The 18651-nt window shown below is 48.5% G+C and overlaps 1 protein-coding gene across 2 annotated transcripts; it reads right to left on the bottom strand.

Annotated features, from left to right (window-relative positions):
- Window positions 1-528: 528 nt before the first annotated feature.
- On the bottom strand, window positions 529-13638 carry LOC140346599 (activated RNA polymerase II transcriptional coactivator p15-like). Of its 2 annotated transcripts, XM_072432732.1 has the most exons (5): window positions 13550-13638; window positions 12306-12375; window positions 2179-2307; window positions 924-1032; window positions 530-714 (listed from the first exon to the last, which is right to left on the bottom strand). In XM_072432732.1, the coding sequence occupies exons 2-5, from the start codon at window positions 12372-12374 to the stop codon at window positions 635-637; spliced, it is 387 nt and encodes a 128-aa protein (XP_072288833.1). In that variant the 5' UTR covers window position 12375; window positions 13550-13638; the 3' UTR covers window positions 530-634. The 2 variants fall into 2 exon arrangements, with proteins under 2 accessions (XP_072288835.1, XP_072288833.1); XM_072432734.1 differs by lacking the exon at window positions 13550-13638 and having other exon boundaries at window positions 529-714; window positions 12306-12385.
- Between the last annotated feature and the right edge of the window lie 5013 nt (window positions 13639-18651).

Genomic DNA, 18651 nt, shown 5'->3' with positions numbered 1-18651 from the left:
CAGGAACCCCTACAGGAGCCTCTACAGGAACCCCTACAGGAGCCTCTACAGGAGCCTCTACAGGAGCCCCTACAGGAGCCTCTACAGGAGCCCCTACAGGAACCCCTACAGGAACCCTTACAGGAGCCTCTACAGGAACCCCTACAGGAGCCCCTACAGGAGCCCCTACAGGAGCCCCTACAGGAGCCCCTACAGGAGCCCCTACAGGAACCCTTACAGGAACCCTTACAGGAACCCCTACAGGAGCCCCTACAGGAGCCCCTACAGGAACCCTTACAGGAGCCTCTACAGGAACCCCTACAGGAGCCTCTACAGGAGCCCCTACAGGAACCCTTACAGGAGCCCCTACAGGAACCCCTACAGGAGCCTCTACAGGAGCCCCTACAGGAACCCTTACAGGAGCCCCTACAGGAACCCCTACAGGAGCCTCTACAGGAACCCCTACAGGAGCCTCTACAGGAGCCCCTACAGGAGCCCCTACAGGAACCCCTACAGGAGCCTCTACAGGAAAGCCCCTACAGGAAAGCCCCTACAGGAGCCCCTACAGGAGCCCCTACAGGAGCCTCTACAGGACAAAAACTACACACATGGAACAAACATGTAAATATAAGAGTGGCAGGTCAGAGCTGGACGACTATGTCCTCCTGATGGCCTCATCGATGTCTGAGATCTGCTCCTTCAGCTGGTTCCATTGCTCCGGGTTCAGAGCGATCCCTGAAACACAAACAGCACCGCTCATCATTCATACACTGGACAACCAAATATAACTACATTTGACAGATTTGATGAAAGCTGTCGGCCTCGAGGGCCCGGCGCCTCGAGGGCCCGGCGCCTCGAGGGCCCGGTGCCTCGAGGGCCCGGCGCCTCGAGGGCCCGAGGGCCCGGCGCGTCATAGGACGGTGTCAGGCAAAGGCAGAGCTCACCTTTCTTGCCCGGCTTCATCTCCCCGTCCTGGTTCATCCAGTACTCTCTGACGTCTATGAGGACTTTCCCCTTGAAGTCACGCACACTCACATATCGCATCTTCCCGATCTGGAAAACAGTGACAGAGATGAGGCTTCAATCTGCAGAAAACAGGCTCCACTTGTGTCTCCTTTATCCAGCCCCTGTCGTCTCACAGGGCATTGTAGAACTGCTGCTGTCGCCACCAGGAGGCAGACATGCTGCAGTCGCCACCAGGAGGCAGACATGCTGCAGTCGCCACCAGGAGGCAGACATGCTGCTGTCGCCACCAGGAGGCAGACATGCTGCTGTCGCCACCAGGAGGCAGACATGCTGCTGTCGCCACCAGGAGGCAGACATGCTGCTGTCGCCACCAGGAGGCAGACATGCTGCAGTCGCCACCAGGAGGCAGACATGCTGCAGTCGCCACCAGGAGGCAGACATGCTGCAGTCGCCACCAGGAGGCAGACATGCTGCAGTCGCCACCAGGAGGCAGACATGCTGCAGTCGCCACCAGGAGGCAGACATGCTGCAGTCGCCACCAGGAGGCAGACATGCTGCAGTCGCCACCAGGAGGCAGACATGCTGCTGTCGCCACCAGGAGGCAGACATGCTGCTGTCGCCACCAGGAGGCAGACATGCTGCAGTCGCCACCAGGAGGCAGACATGCTGCAGTCGCCACCAGGAGGCAGACATGCTGCAGTCGCCACCAGGAGGCAGACATGCTGCTGTCGCCACCAGGAGGCAGACATGCTGCAGTCGCCACCAGGAGGCAGACATGCTGCTGTCGCCACCAGGAGGCCCAAACATGACATGACTTGGGTCGCTGTGCGCACGGGCGCCGCGGGTGCCTGGCGCCGCACACGCATTTGTACAATGTTGGGCTCTGATCGAGTTCGGGCCTTTAAAAGCCGTCAGTCAAAGTGAACTCGTCTGGTTTGGGTTGGATTCTGTTGACTTCAGGCCAGCCGGGCCTTATATTTATGAGCCGATTACAGCTCGAACCAAAACCTAGCTGCTAGCATAATAACAATAATGTCACAATATTGCTTTAAGAAACTTTCAAATAGAGAAGTATAGATTTATGCAGGTTATAGAACCTTTCTCAATAAACGTGACAAAACCAGAGTTGTGTGTGTGAAGTCCAGAGCGGTCAGAGTACAGAGCGGTCAGAGTACAGAGCGGTCAGAGTACAGAGCGGTCAGAGTACAGAGCGGTCAGAGTCCATGCGCTGACCTGGAACATGTTGTCCTCAGTCTTGCTGCTGCTGCTGCTCTTGGAAGCGGCCGGCGGTTTGGAACTCTCGCCAGTCTTTGGTTTCTTTGCAGCCGGTTTCTCTGGTGCGCTGCTCCTCTTTTTCTTTGCCTGAAACACAGAAGTCACATTAACTTTATTTTAAGAAAGTTTGACTTCATAAAGCTGGTCACATACTTACATACAAATCTGAGAATTAAGAATTTGGCTGTTTGGTCATGCTGTTGATTGATTACAATGAAGGATCAGGAAAAGAGGCAATGAGGTCTAACGGGATTAGAACTATTCAAAGGTGAGGTTTGGACTGTGATACGTAAGGATTAAATAATGAGGGGCAGTGCGTTAAGAGTTTTAATCCATGGCGCAGAGGTTAGAACACCATGACATGCAGCATGCATTAAAACACTGCTCCTTGTTGTTTAATCCGCTTATATCATGGTCCCACAGTCGGCGAATATAATAAACCGTTTGCTGAGGGATCAGTTATCAAAGTTTAAGTTGAAGTTAGTACTTCCCAACAAGAGCTCATTTGTTTACCCGTTGCTATGGTGATGTTCACAGCGTAGTGACATAGACTGTGATTATCTGCTGCCGGAACTACCTGTGCAGTTTTAAAATAAAAATTAAAAAAGGATGCACGGCAGTTAGCATTACAATTCTCACTGACCATAGTAGAACAGACTCATTCTAGCGCACATCTGTGACCTTGGGCCGAAGTACCATATTTTTCTGACTTTAGGCTGTTGAACCCTGTGGCCCATAGGTGCGTTTAATTTGTTCATATTTACTGGCCAACGGCCACCGGGGGGCACTCTAGCAGGAATTGCAAGAATTTGACACACTGTAGAACAAGACGTCAGTGGACAGTGGTCACTGTATTTTAAGCTTCAAAACGCTTTGTTTTATTACAATCAGACTCATATTCACAGAGAAATAAGTCTAATGAGGAAGTGACTCTAGACGCAGCAGAACACAAAGAGCCTCGGGACTCTGTGTCTGCCTCGGTCGGTGCACAGTCCAGTTCCCCTCCCAGGGACTTCAAGAAGGCCGGGTACTTTGCTGTTCGGCCCGTAGGCCGCCACAACAGTGAGAAACCTGTCCCCCACCCGAAGGCGAAGGGACACGACCCTCTCGTCCACCGGGGTGAACGCCAACACGTGGCGGCTGAGCTGAGGGGCCCACACTAGCCCCGCCTCTCCCCGCGGGCAACACCAGAGAAGTGGAGCGTCCAGCCCCTCTGGAGGAGATGGTTCCAGAGCCCAAACTATGCTGGAGGTGAGGCCGACTATATCCAGTCGATATCGCTCAACCTCCCGCACAAGCTCAGGCTCCTCCCCCCAGCGAGGTGACATGTCCCCAGAGTCAGTCTCTGTGTCTGGAGATCTGGTCATCGAGGCCCCTGCCGTCGACTGCCGCCCAGATCTCTCCCCTCGCCTCTTATGGATCCTCCTACGGGTGGTGGCCCACGGGAGGGCGGCCCCACGTCGCTCTTTCGGGCTGTGCCCGGCCAGGCCCCGTGCACACTATTTTATCCATCCATCCATCTTCTGCCGCTTTATCCGGGGCCGGGTCGCGGGGGCAGCAGTCTGAGCAGGGACTCCCAGACTTCCTTCTCCCCAGACACTTCCTCTAACTCCTCCGGGGGGGATCCCGAGGCGTTCCCAGGCCAGCCGAGAGACATAGTCTCTCCAGCGTGTCCTGGGTCTTCCCCGGGGCCTCTTCCCGGTGGGACATGCCTGAAACACCTCCCGAGGGAGGCGCCCAGGAGGCATCCGGAACAGATGCCCGAGCCACCTCAGCTGGCTCCTCTCGACGTGGAGGAGCAGCGGCTCTACTCCGAGCTCCCCCCGTGTGGCCGAGCTCCTCACCCTATCTCTAAGGGAGCGCCCAGCCACACGGCGGAGGAAACTCATTTCGACCGCTTGTATCCGCGATCTTGTTCTTTCGGTCACTACCCAAAGCTCATGACCATAGGTGAGGGTAGGAACGTAGACCGACCAGTAAATAGAGAGCTTTGCCTTTCGGCTCAGCTCCCTCTTCACCACAACGGTCCGATGCAGCGACTGCATCACTGCAGCCGCTGCACCGATCCGCCTGTCAATCTCACGCTCCATCCTTCCCTCACTCGTGAACAAGACCCCGAGATACTTGAACTCCTCCACTTGGGGCAAGGACACCCCACCCACCTGGAGAGGGCAAGCCACCTTCCTCTCCTTGAACCGACACCTTAACGTGGTGGAGGGGTTTGAGTGCCCGAATGATCCCGGGAGCTATGTTGTCGGGGGCTTCATGCCCCTGGTAGGGTCTCCCAAGGCAAACAGGTCCTAGGTGACGGGTCAGACAAAGATCGGTTCAGAAGCCCCCTATGATGACAACACGAACAAGGCAGTTTACGTCGCCCGGATCGGCGTCACCGGGGCCCCATCCTGGAGCCAGGCCTGGGATGGGTGCTCCTTGGCGAGCGCCTGGTGGCCGGGTCTTACCCCACGGGGCCCGGCCGGGCACAGCCCGAAAGAGCGACGTGGGGCCACCCTCCCGTGGGCCCACCACCCGCAGGAGGATCCATAAGGGGCCGGTGCAGAGAGATCTGGGCGGCAGTCGACGGCAGGGGCCTCGGCGACCAGATCTCCAGACACAGAGACTAACTCTGGGGACATGGAATGTCACCTCGCTGGAGGGGAAAGAGCCTGAGCTTGTGCGGGAGGTTGAGCGATACCGACTAGATATAGTCGGCCTCACCTCCACGCACAGTTTGGGCTCTGGAACCCATCTCCTCGAGAGGGGCTGGACGCTCCACTTCTCTGGTGTTGCCCGTGGGGAGAGGCGGGGCTGGTGTGGGCGGGGCTGGTGTGGGCTTGCTTATAGCCCCTCAGCTCAGCCGCCACGTGTTGGAGTTTACCCCGGTGAACGAGAGGGTCGCGTCCCTCCGCCTTCGGGTGGGGGACAGGTCTCTCACTGTTGTGGCGGCCTACGGGCCGAACAGCAGTGCAGAGTATCCGGCCTTGGACAGTGCACCGACCGGGGACTCCGTTGTTCACACTATTTTATTTTTGCCTAAATCAAAATGGCCCGCCATCCGTTTTTACACCCGGCGACGCTCGGCAAGCGCAGCCAGCGCATAAAAGCTTAACTTTTTTTGCGGCAGACGCGGCACAGTAACCAATCAGAGATTTTGCTATAGCGACGTGCTACGCACGACCCGGAAAAAGGCCCAAAACAAACTTCGCAACGATACATTACAAAATTAAATCCTCAAGACGCAACTCTTGGAATAAATAACGATATTCACTTAACTCTGCTCAGCCCTAAAATATCTGACTCTGATCTTCTATGATCCTTAATATGAGGCTGTGTCCAATGGAGGAAAAGGTCAAGAAGAGTCCTTGTGTCTAAATTATTTCAGCATTATTATTATAATACTGCCTTCACCCATGAGCTGAAACTACACATTTTTCATTACATACAGAAATTGTGAATAAACTTGTGTATTATGATACAGTCCTCACTGGTAATACATTTAAATCACTGTCTATGTGTTTATTTATCATTTCCATGATTCCATTAAGTTTTGGCTAAATATTCAAATGTCTTGAATAGTATGTTTAGGGCAGGGGTGGGCCAACTACGGCCCGCGGGCCACATCCGACCCGCCAAGCTTGGTCAAGTAATATTTAAAAAAAAAAAAAAAAATATATATATATATATATATATATATATATATATATATATATATATATTTTTTTTTTTTTTTTCCCTTTTCTGCCCTCAGGCATCTGTCTGCACTTGTATCCTTAATAAATATGGCGTGAAATGAATTAAATAATAGATTCAATCGCCTATATTTGACAGAAAACTGATATTTTATTTGATATTTAATTTTTGGGATTTTTTTTTGTTCACACCAATGATGGCGGGCCGGCCTCCGCTACAGGCCTGGATTCAAATATAGCCCTGGGAGGAAAATAATTGCCCAGCCCTGGTTCAGGGGCTTATACACCATGTAATAGTGTGTTTAGACTTATACACCATGTAATAGTGTGTTTAGACTTATACACCATGTAATAGTGTGTTTAGACTTATACACCATGTAATAGTGTGTTTAGACTTATACACCATGTAATAGTGTGTTTAGACTTATACACCATGTAATAGTGTGTTTAGACTTATACACCATGTAATAGTGTGTTTAGACTTATACACCATGTAATAGTGTGTTTAGACTTATACACCATGTAATAGTGTGTTTAGACTTATACACCATGTAATAGTGTGTTTAGACTTATACACCATGTAATAGTGTGTTTAGACTTATACACCATGTAATAGTGTGTTTAGACTTATACATCATGTAATAGTGTGTTTAGACTTATACACCATGTAATAGTGTGTTTAGACTTATACACATGTAATAGTGTGTTTAGACTTATACACCATGTAATAGTGTGTTTAGACTTATACAACATGTAATAGTGTGTTTAGACTTATACACATGTAATAGTGTGTTTAGACTTATACACCATGTAATAGTGTGTTTAGACTTATACACATGTAATAGTGTGTTTAGACTTATACACATGTAATAGTGTGTTTAGACTTATACACATGTAATAGTGTGTTTAGACTTATACACCATGTAATAGTGTGTTTAGACTTATACACCATGTAATAGTGTGTTTAGACTTATACACATGTAATAGTGTGTTTAGACTTATACACATGTAATAGTGTGTTTAGACTTATACACATGTAATAGTGTGTTTAGACTTATACACATGTAATAGTGTGTTTAGACTTATACACCATGTAATAGTGTGTTTAGACTTATACACATGTAATAGTGTGTTTAGACTTATACACCATGTAATAGTGTGTTTAGACTTATACACATGTAATAGTGTGTTTAGACTTATACACATGTAATAGTATGTTTGGACTTATACACATGTAATAGTGTGTTTAGACTTATACACCATGTAATAGTGTGTTTAGACTTATACACATGTAATAGTGTGTTTAGACTTATACACCATGTAATAGTGTGTTTAGACTTATACACCATGTAATAGTGTGTTTAGACTTATACACATGTAATAGTGTGTTTAGACTTATACACATGTAATAGTGTGTTTAGACTTATACACCATGTAATAGTATGTTTAGGCTTATACACCATGTAATAGTGTGTTTAGACTTATACACCATGTAATAGTATGTTTAGACTTATACACCATGTAATAGTGTGTTTAGACTTATACACCATGTAATAGTATGTTTAGACTTATACACCATGTAATAGTATGTTTAGACTTATACACCATGTAATAGTGTGTTTAGACTTATACACCATGTAATAGTGTGTTTAGACTTATAAAACCATGTAATAGTGTTTAGACTTATAAAACATTTAATAGTATGTTTAGACTTATAAAACATTTAATAGTATGTTTAGACTTATACACCATGTAATAGTGTGTTTAGGCTTATACACCATGTAATAGTGTGTTTAGACTTGTACACATGTAATAGTATGTTTAGACTTATACACCATGTAATAGTGTGTTTAGACTTATACACCATGTAATAGTGTGTTTAGACTTATACACCATGTAATAGTGTGTTTAGACTTATAAAACATTTAATAGTATGTTTAGACTTATAAAACATGTAATAGTATGTTTAGACTTATACACCATGTAATAGTGTGTTTAGACTTATAAAACATTTAATAGTATGTTTAGACTTATAAAACATGTAATAGTATGTTTAGACTTATACACCATGTAATAGTATGTTTAGACTTATACACATGTAATAGTGTGTTTAGACTTATACACCATGTAATAGTGTGTTTAGACTTATACACCATGTAATAGTGTGTTTAGACTTATACACCATGTAATAGTGTGTTTAGACTTATACACCATGTAATAGTGTGTTTAGGCTTATACACATGTAATAGTATGTTTAGACTTATACACCATGTAATAGTATGTTTAGACCTAAACACGATGTAATAGTATGTTTAGACTTATACACCATGTAATAGTATGTTTAGACTTATACACCATGTAATAGTATGTTTAGACTTATACACCATGTAATAGTATGTTTAGACTTATACACATGTAATAGTATGTTTAGACTTATTCACCATGTAATAGTGTGTTTAGACTTATTCACCATGTAATAGTGTGTTTAGACTTATTCACCATGTAATAGTATGTTTAGACTTATTCACCATGTAATAGTGTGTTTAGACTTATACACATGTAATAGTGTGTTTAGACTTATACACCATGTAATAGTGTGTTTAGACTTATACACCATGTAATAGTGTGTTTAGACTTATACACCATGTAATAGTGTGTTTAGACTTATACACCATGTAATAGTATGTTTAGACTTATACACCATGTAATAGTGTGTTTAGACTTATACACATGTAATAGTATGTTTAGACTTATACACCATGTAATAGTGTGTTTAGACTTATACACCATGTAATAGTGTGTTTAGACTTATACACATGTAATAGTATGTCTAGGCTTATACACCATGTAATAGTATGTTTAGACTTATTCACCATGTAATAGTGTGTTTAGACTTATACACATGTAATAGTGTGTTTAGACTTATACACCATGTAATAGTATGTTTAGACTTATACACCATGTAATAGTATGTTTAGACTTATACACCATGTAATAGTGTGTTTAGACTTATACACATGTAATAGTATGTTTAGACTTATACACCATGTAATAGTGTGTTTAGACTTATACACCATGTAATAGTATGTTTAGACTTATACACCATGTAATAGTGTGTTTAGACTTATACACATGTAATAGTGTGTTTAGACTTATACACATGTAATAGTGTGTTTAGACTTATACACCATGTAATAGTGTGTTTAGACTTATACACCATGTAATAGTGTGTTTAGACTTATACACCATGTAATAGTGTGTTTAGACTTATACACCATGTAATAGTGTGTTTAGACTTATACACCATGTAATAGTATGTTTAGACTTATACACCATGTAATAGTGTGTTTAGACTTATACACCATGTAATAGTGTGTTTAGACTTATACACCATGTAATAGTGTGTTTATGGTGCGTGTACCTTTGGAAATAATGAAGGTACATTGAACCATTCTTGGAGGAAAATTCAACCCCAAGAGAGGCATATTTACCATCTCTTTAAAACATTCTGTGGAGGGCCCTGACGGGTCGGAAAAAAATCTCACGAAAAACTAATCTTGGAAGGAGAAATTGACAATTAAATGTTAAGTCAAAATGGCCAAGCTCTACAAACTCATCTATTTAGCATGGATTCAATTACATGTGTTAATAATTGCAAAAGGCTTGTTAACCCTGCGGCGAGCTGGCCCCTGTCAAGGGTGCACTAAGGCCCAAAGTCACTCCCCTAAAGGGGAAAAGCGGTAGGATATGAATGACTGCAAAATACCTATGAAAACATGCTCTCTATTGTGAGTAGGATCACTTCTCCGCAGATCTGACCTGTAACTAGGCCAGGCCAGACCAACTCCTCGGCTCCACAGATATATTCCTCTTATTTCAGACCTTGCCCTGAGCTCCTCCTTCAGGTTACATTAGTGACACAGGCTGCGACCACCAGGGAAAATAAGTTCTACTCAGACTAAAAGTGGTTTTCGGTCCAGTGTTGACTTGTTGGTCACATGGACATTGGATATTTTACACACATTATCTACTTTACAGCTTTTTTGTTTTGATGTGAGAATTTTCCCTCGTTCTCCACTGAAAGGCGTTATGGAGGATTATCTATCTATATAATATCTGTTCATAATAGCCAAGTAGCACTTATACTTAACTCAAAAAAATGCATAAAACACATAGTGTGGACGTGGCGGGGCCAATGGCCGTTGGCTGGTCAATCAGACTCACGATGTTCCATTACCTGCAGCTGATCAGCTCACACGGAGTGTGTTACAGACAACAATCCACAATCAGAACAGGACACGGGGCCACAGTGGGACGACACGGGGCCACAGTGGGACGACACGGGGCCACAGTGGGACGACACGGGGCCACAGTGGGACGACACGGGGCCACAGTGGGACAACACGGGACCACAGTGGGGCCACAGTGGGACAACACGGGGCCACAGTGGGACGACACGGGGCCACAGTGGGACGACACGGGGCCACAGTGGGACGACACGGGGCCACAGTGGGACGACACGGGGCCACAGTGGGACGACACGGGGCCACAGTGGGACGACACGGGGCCACAGTGGGACGACACGGGGCCACAGTGGGACGACACGGGGCCACAGTGGGACGACACGGGGCCACAGTGGGACGACACGGGGCCACAGTGGGACGACACGGGGCCACAGTGGGACGACACGGGGCCACAGTGGGGCCACAGTGGGACGACACGGGGCCACAGTGGGGCCACAGTGGGACGACACGGGGCCACAGTGGGGCCACAGTGGGACGACACGGGGCCACAGTGGGACGACACGGGGCCACAGTGGGACGACACGGGGCCACTGTGGGGCCACAGTGGGACGACACGGGGCCACAGTGGGACGACACGGGGCCACAGTGGGACGACACGGGGCCACAGTGGGACGACACGGGGCCACAGTGGGACGACACGGGGCCACAGTGGGACGACACGGGGCCACAGTGGGGGGACACGGGGCCACAGTGGGGGGACACGGGGCCACAGTGGGGGGACACGGGGCCACAGTGGGGGGACACGGGGCCACAGTGGTGGGACACGGGGCCACAGTGGGACGACACGGAGCCACAGTGGGACGACACGGGGCCACAGTGGGACGACACGGAGCCACAGTGGGACGACACGGAGCCACAGTGGGACGACACGGAGCCACAGTGGGACGACACGGAGCCACAGTGGGGCGACACGGGGACGACACGGAGCCACAGTGGGGCGACACGGGGACGACACGGAGCCACAGTGGGGCGACACGGGGACGACACGGAGCCACGGTGGGACGACACGGAGCCACGGTGGGACGACACGGAGCCACGGTGGGACGACACGGGGCCACTGTGGGGCCACAGTGGGACGACACGGGGCCACAGTGGGACGACACGGGGCCACAGTGGGACGACACGGGGCCACAGTGGGACGACACGGGGCCACAGTGGGACGACACGGGGCCACAGTGGGACGACACGGGGCCACAGTGGGGGGACACGGGGCCACAGTGGGGGGACACGGGGCCACAGTGGTGGGACACGGAGCCACAGTGGGACGACACGGAGCCACAGTGGGACGACACGGGGCCACAGTGGGACGACACGGAGCCACAGTGGGACGACACGGAGCCACAGTGGGACGACACGGAGCCACAGTGGGACGACACGGAGCCACAGTGGGGCGACACGGAGCCACAGTGGGGCGACACGGGGACGACACGGAGCCACAGTGGGGCGACACGGGGACGACACGGAGCCACGACACGGAGCCACGGTGGGACGACACGGAGCCACGGTGGGACGACACGGAGCCACGGTGGGACGACACGGAGCCACGGTGGGACGACACGGAGCCACGGTGGGACGACACGGAGCCACGGTGGGACGACACGGAGCCACGGTGGGACGACACGGAGCCACGGTGGGACGACACGGAGCCACGGTGGGACGACACGGAGCCACGGTGGGACGACACGGAGCCACGGTGGGACGACACGGAGCCACGGTGGGACGACACGGAGCCACGGTGGGACGACACGGAGCCACGGTGGGACGACACGGAGCCACGGTGGGACGACACGGAGCCACGGTGGGACGACACGGAGCCACGGTGGGACGACACGGAGCCACGGTGGGACGACACGGAGCCACGGTGGGACGACACGGAGCCACGGTGGGACGACACGGAGCCACGGTGGGACGACACGGAGCCACGGTGGGACGACACGGAGCCACGGTGGGACGACACGGAGCCACGGTGGGACGACACGGAGCCACGGTGGGACGACACGGAGCCACGGTGGGACGACACGGAGCCACGGTGGGATGACACGGAGCCACAGTGGCTCAGACGTGCTGGATGTGGTGCAGAGGATCCTGTACTGACCTTAGTCTCCACTTCACTGTCCGACTCACTGCCAGACGTGGATGACAACATCTCCTTAGATTTGGGCATTCTGAAGACGACAAAGACAAAAACAGTCTTAACAAGGTTAAAACATTCTGAATGATGGAACATGTGGTTCCAATGGAGAAACTAAAAAGAACCTCAGAATACCACAAAATATGAAAAATCCAGGTGGTTTTGTTAAAATGTGATGTGTGAGTGAAGTGGCCATCCATGTTTATGTCTATTCATTGTGTAAATAATGGGGTGGAGGTTAAATAAAATGTTGTGGCTGCAGAGCCGCGGCCAAATGGCCCAGCAGTTTCAGGAACCGCGGCACTGCCATATAGCCTCATGGCCCTAACCCTAACCTTAACCCTGACCCTAACCTTAACCCTGACCTTAACCCTAACCTTAACCCTAACCTTAACCCGGCCTAAAACGGCGTGGTCAAATAGCGCAGCAGTTTCAGGAGCCATGGCACAAAATAAAACGGCAGTTTCGGCCGCGCGCCGCGGCTCTGTAGACACTACCTAAAAAAAAACAAAAAAACGTATTCTTATTCTATGCCCTAAATGTGGAATGTATTACTTGTACATAACACATATAAAAGAACAAATACAATTAAATATCATGCTAGGAGCTTAAGACTATTTTAAAGTTATTAATCTGGTTTTATATTGAACTTAACTGTGTTGCAACAATGGAATTTCCCCACTGTGGAACAAAACATGTGCAACTCCACAAACCTGACTCATACGTTGCCTTCTCGTTTCCATGGAAACGTTTCTCCAGCTATAACGTTCCACAGTAGCACATAATACTTCATCTCTGTATGACGTTAGCTTTCTAGTTCCACAGAGTCATGACGGTAGCATTCTGCATCCATTCTGCGTGTGTATCATTCTGATAACAGCATTTTAAAAGCGAGAAATAAATCATATTCAGTTTCACTTTATTTTCATGATCACGTTTTACGCAAATGAATTCACTTAATGTGGAGGTAAATCTAGAGCAGCAGCAGTGATCGTTCCACCAGCAGCTTTGATAAAGGGAAGTGCGCGCGCTGTGAGCTCGCGAGCAGCGCGGCTAACTGCGCTAGCATGGCGAGCAGAAGCTAGCTGCAGGAGCTAGCTGCAGAAGCTAACTGCAGAAGCTAACTGCAGCGTGCACAATTCCCCTACACAGAGCAACAAACATTTACGTTTCGAAAATCCGGGGTAACAAACAAAGGCTTTTCTTACATGTTTTCGAAATGTGGGTAGAAAAGATGCTCCGCTGTAAAACAGGAAACGGAAATACTATATTGTGTGTGTGGATAAGAAGGTGACGCCGCGGCCCCATGTGCTGCCCCCTGCTGCTCTGGAGGGGGCGCTGTTCAGGCTTATCCAGGCGACAGTTTTTTAATAAGTTGTTTCACGGACTTTCCTTGGCATTTTTAAAGAGGGACAGAATAAAAATTGAAATAACATTTTATTTTCACATGATCGAATCACATCTCTACCATCCAGAAGTCGGAGTTGAATTTAAAAATAAAATTGTATTCTAAATAAATGTCTTGGATTCTTTGACTCCAAGACGAGCTGGACATGTCCACATGACTCCACAGACGAGCTGGACATGTCCACATGACTCCACACAGACGAGCTGGACATGTCCACATGACTCCACAGACGAGCTGGACATGTCCACATGTCTCCACAGACGAGCTGGACATGTCCACATGACTCCACAGACGAGCTGGACATGTCCACATGACTCCACACAGACGAGCTGGACATGTCCACGTGACTCCACAGACGAGCTGGACATGTCCACATGTCTCCACAGACGAGCTGGACATGTCCACATGTCTCCACACAGAATAGCTGGACATGTCCATGTGACTCCACAGACGAGCTGGACATAAGATAAGATAAGATAATCCTTTAATGTCCCACAGGGACATGTGGTTGTTGCACTGCAGTAGAAACAGAGGAAAAGGACAGATTATAGGAGAATAAATAGAAGAACTCTTATGAACCAAACAAAAAACTATTATTAACAAAACACCTCTCATATCTTAATAGGGAATGGAGGGGGAAAAAATTAAATAAAATAGATGAATAAAAAAAAAGATAAAGATAAAAATAAGATGATAATAAAATAATAATAATAATACAATGAAATAAAGTAAAGTAAAAATAGCTAGCATAAGACTAATACTAATAGTAAGTAAGTAAACAAAATAAAGCAGTTGTATGCACATGAATATGACCTTAATTGCTTGTGAGTACGACAGTAATTGCACATGATTAATTCAGTATTGCACATGTTCAGGGCAGTGTTTGTTGTAGAGTGTGACAGCAACAGAAGGACAGACTGTGAAACGTCTCCTTCACACAGCTCCTCTGAAGCTGCTCTCCAGAGTGTCCTGCAGGGGACAGAGTGGGACAGAGTGTCCTGCAGGGGACAGAGTGTCCTGCAGGGGGCGACACTCATGGTCCAGTATAGATGTGAGTTTAGCCAGGACCCTTCTGTCCCCCACCTCCTGCACCGAGTCCAGACGGTCCAGCCCAGGACGGAGCTGGACTTCTTGATGACTTTGTCCAGCCTCTTCCTCTCCCTCTCTGTGATGCTGCTGCTCCAGCAGGCCACACCTACAGGAGCTGTTGCCACCACAGAGTCAGAGAAGGTCTTCAGGAGTGGCCCTGTCACTCCAAAAGTGACAGGGCTCTTCCTGTACAGTCTGTGTTATGAGTCCAGTCCAGTTTGTGGTTCAGATGAACACCCAGGTACTTGTATGAGTCACTCTCTCAATGTCCCGTCCCTGGATGTTCACTGGTGAGGGGGCAGTGGGGTGGCGTCTGTGGAAGTCCACCACCATCTCCTTGGTCTTCCCCGCGTTGATGAGGAGGTGGTTCCACAAAGTCCTGCTCCAGTCCTCTGTCCTCCACATCATCGTCGTCCGTGATGAGTCCGATGATGGCAGAGTCATCAGAGAACTTCTGCAGGACACAGCTGTCATGTCTGAGGTCTGTAGTGTAAAGGGTGAAGAGAAAGGGCGCAAGGACGGTGCCCTGGGGCCCCCACACTGCAGGTCCTCCACACTGCAGGTCCCCCACACTGCAGGTCCCCCACACTGCAGGTCCCCACACTGCAGGTCCCCCACACTGCAGGTCCCCCACACTGCAGGTCCCCCACACTGCAGGTCCCCCACACGGCAGGTCCCCCACACTGCAGGTCCCCACACTGCAGGTCCCCCACACTGCAGGTTCCCCACACTGCAGGTCCCCACACTGCAGGGCCCCCACACTGCAGGTCCCCACACTGCAGGGCCCCCACACTGCAGGTCCGAGTGTCAGACACACAGTCCCGGGCTCTCACAAACTGGGGTCGGTCTGTGAGGTAGTCCAGGATCCACTCTGCAGGTCGTACTCCACACCAGCCGTCTCCAGCTTGTCCCTCAGGAGCTGATGGTGTTGAAGGTGCTGGAGAGATGAAAGAACAGAATCCTCACAGAGCTGCCAGGCTTCTCCAGGTGAGAGAGAGATCGGTGCAGCAGGGAGATGACAGCGTCCTCCACTCCGATGCCAGCCCGATATGCAAACTGCAGCGAGTCCATGGCTGAGCTCACGGTGGAGCGGAGGTGGTCCAGGACTAGCTCCAGTGTCTTCATCAGGTGGGACGTGAGAGCCACCGGCCTGAAGCTGTTGAGGTCTTTGGGGCGCGGTGTCTTGGGCACAGGTACCAGACAGGAGGTCTTCCAGACCTGTGGTACCACCCTCAGCTTCAGGTTCATGTTGAAGACATGCTCCATAACTCCACACAGTTCATCTGCAGGACTTAAGGAGCCTGGGGCTGATGCCATCAGGTCGTAATGCCTTCCTCACGTGACTCCACTGACGAGCTGGACATATCCACATGAGTAGGACTTGTGCTACTCAAATGGCAGCGACAAAATGATTCTGATATAATCAGTCTTCATTTCTTCGTTCGAACACAACAAGTTCAATGAATGGGAGCCCGAGCCAAAGCCACGCCCACCCCGCGTCCTTCATGTTAATCTACCGGTCGATCTCATGGATCTATAGTCAAGCTGTGAGTTGCGAGAGTTTTAAAGCTCTGATGTTTGGACGAAAGTGATCTAACTCGGGTCGGCGATGGTGGTGCAGAATAATTTTTTTATTTTTATTGAGGTTTTGGCCAAAATATCTGCGGAAAATCAGTGGAAACAGAAAAAAAACATTAAAAACTCTCGCCTTAAGAAGCAGAAACCCTCGCCTGGAGTGAGAACAGGCGCTTGAAGCCGAGGAGGAGAAACAGCAAGAACTTAAATGCCTCATGAGCCCGAGAACAGAATCAAACTAAATAAAACGTAGCGAATGCTCCTGTTTCCCTCACACACACCGACTGACACACACATCACCTGGAATAACCTGCAGGCATAAAGAGATACAGACCACAAATGTTAAGACGCAAGAGCTCCTGACCATGCATGGAGCTATGGAGCTCCTGACCATGCATGGAGCTCCATGGAGCTCCTGACCATGCATGGAGCTCCTGACCATGCATGGAGCTCCTGACCATGCATGGAGGGTTCCATCCCAAATCCAGCACCTTGAGACTGTACACTAGCTGTAAGGAAGGAGGCGGGACTAGTGAGTGTGAGAGCCACTATCCAGGACAAAACTTCCAAGATCCATAAGTACATCAAGGACAAGGCTCCTACAGAGGACGTGCTCAGTGAATGTCTCAGACAATGAGGAACAGAGGACGAGGAGGTGCTGGAGGGACCATCATGGTGGAACAGGCCCTTAGGACCAGATCAATAGAGGTCTAGATCTACCACCAGACAAGATCCAAGTTGTAGGCTGTGGGGGCCCCTGAGACCATCCCACACATAACTGCAGGTGCAGATGCTGCAGGGACAGCACACATGGAGCTCCATCACCAGGAGGCAAACCACTATCACGTGTTTTGGGATTGTCCTGTTGTTCAGGGTTATTGGACTTGCACTGCTGCACTGCTGACTGTTTTTGACATTGCCGTCCCACTTCATTTTAGAACAATGTACTTGGGCCTAAAAACTTTGGCATGTTCTTTTGGCAGGAGAAAGACACGATGACACAGACCACACCAACGATCAAGGACTGGACTGACATCTTTAATTATCTTTAAATCACATTTGGACTAAATTTGGACAAATTCACTTGGATTAAATGGGACCTTTGTTTTCATTTTGCTTTTGCGTATTTGAAGTTTAGTTCTGCTCGAGGGTTTTTCATGATTCACTCTGGTTGTTCTGTATATTTGTATATATATTAGAATGAAATGTGGAGTTTCTGACTGACCACTTTCTTTCATGGTACATAAAGAAGAACCATGCTATATGCATATATATATATATATATATATATATATATGCATATATGCATATTTACATGCATGACGATGCACCATGTCATGATGCAGGGAAAACCTCTGCATCATTCATTTTATTTCTTTGTACAGAGGAAACACAATGAGAACAATTCTCTTTTTCAACAAACACAAGAAACTAAAACACACATAAAACATTGAATAAAATTAACCGCTACAGAAAACACATTTACACACACAATGAGATAACATTATATAAAACAAGTGCATCTAAACTGAGGCTCGTCCTTGACCAGAGCTTTGAAATCATTAAAAGGCATTAAATGATTTAATTTTAAACGTCTCTGTGTTTTGTTCCACAGGAGCAAAGTTGATACAATTATAAAATAAACATGTCCTGAGACTCAAACACTGAAAACCTGAATGTGCCATAAAGTCAATAAATAAACAAGCAAAATGCCACAAACAAACAAAAGGCAGAACTGTTCTTTTCATCCAATGATCACGTTCTACTGTATGACAGTTCTGTAACCTTAGAGCTGAACCTCATAAATCCACCTGTAAACTTAGAAAGATTCAGCTGTTGATCAAGAGAGATAACTTCAGCCATTATGTCCTCTAAAAGCTCCACTTGTGTCCTAGAGCCCATTCCAAGCTCCTCAAAGACATTCTCCCCCTAATTATAGACCCTATTCTTAATATAATAAATACTTCACTCCAAAGTGTTTATGTTCCACGTCCTTCAAACATGACGTCATTAAACCTCTTCTGAAAAAGACTCATCTAGATCCCGACCTATTGTTAAACTACAGACCTATGGGTTCAGAGCCCACCACTTCAGGTTCAGAGCCCACCACTGCAGATTCAGAGCCCACCACAGCAGGTTCAGAGCTCACCACAGCAGGTTCAGAGCCCACCACAGCAGGTTCAGAGCCCACCACAGCAGGTTCAGAGCTCACCACAGCAGGTTCAGAGCCCACCACAG

The sequence above is a fragment of the Eucyclogobius newberryi genome, unplaced genomic scaffold (assembly GCF_026437365.1).
Source record: "Eucyclogobius newberryi isolate DKJ021-1_F unplaced genomic scaffold, fEucNew1.0.hap1 SCAF_6, whole genome shotgun sequence".
Taxonomy (NCBI): domain Eukaryota; kingdom Metazoa; phylum Chordata; class Actinopteri; order Gobiiformes; family Gobiidae; genus Eucyclogobius; species Eucyclogobius newberryi.
Note: the sequence above shows the minus strand (reverse complement) of the source record. Positions and strands in the feature narration are given on the sequence as shown.

Excerpts from the sequence above, each read along its gene's own strand:
- LOC140346599 (XM_072432732.1), bottom strand. The coding sequence starts at position 12,374 with ATGCCCAAATCTAAGGAGATGTTGTCATCCACGTCTGGCAGTGAGTCG. Across the intron at positions 2,308-12,305 it reads ACAGTGAAGTGGAGACTAAG|GCAAAGAAAAAGAGGAGCAG; the intron begins GTCAGTACAGGA and ends TCTGTGTTTCAG. Across the intron at positions 1,033-2,178 it reads CTGAGGACAACATGTTCCAG|ATCGGGAAGATGCGATATGT; the intron begins GTCAGCGCATGG and ends ACTGTTTTCCAG.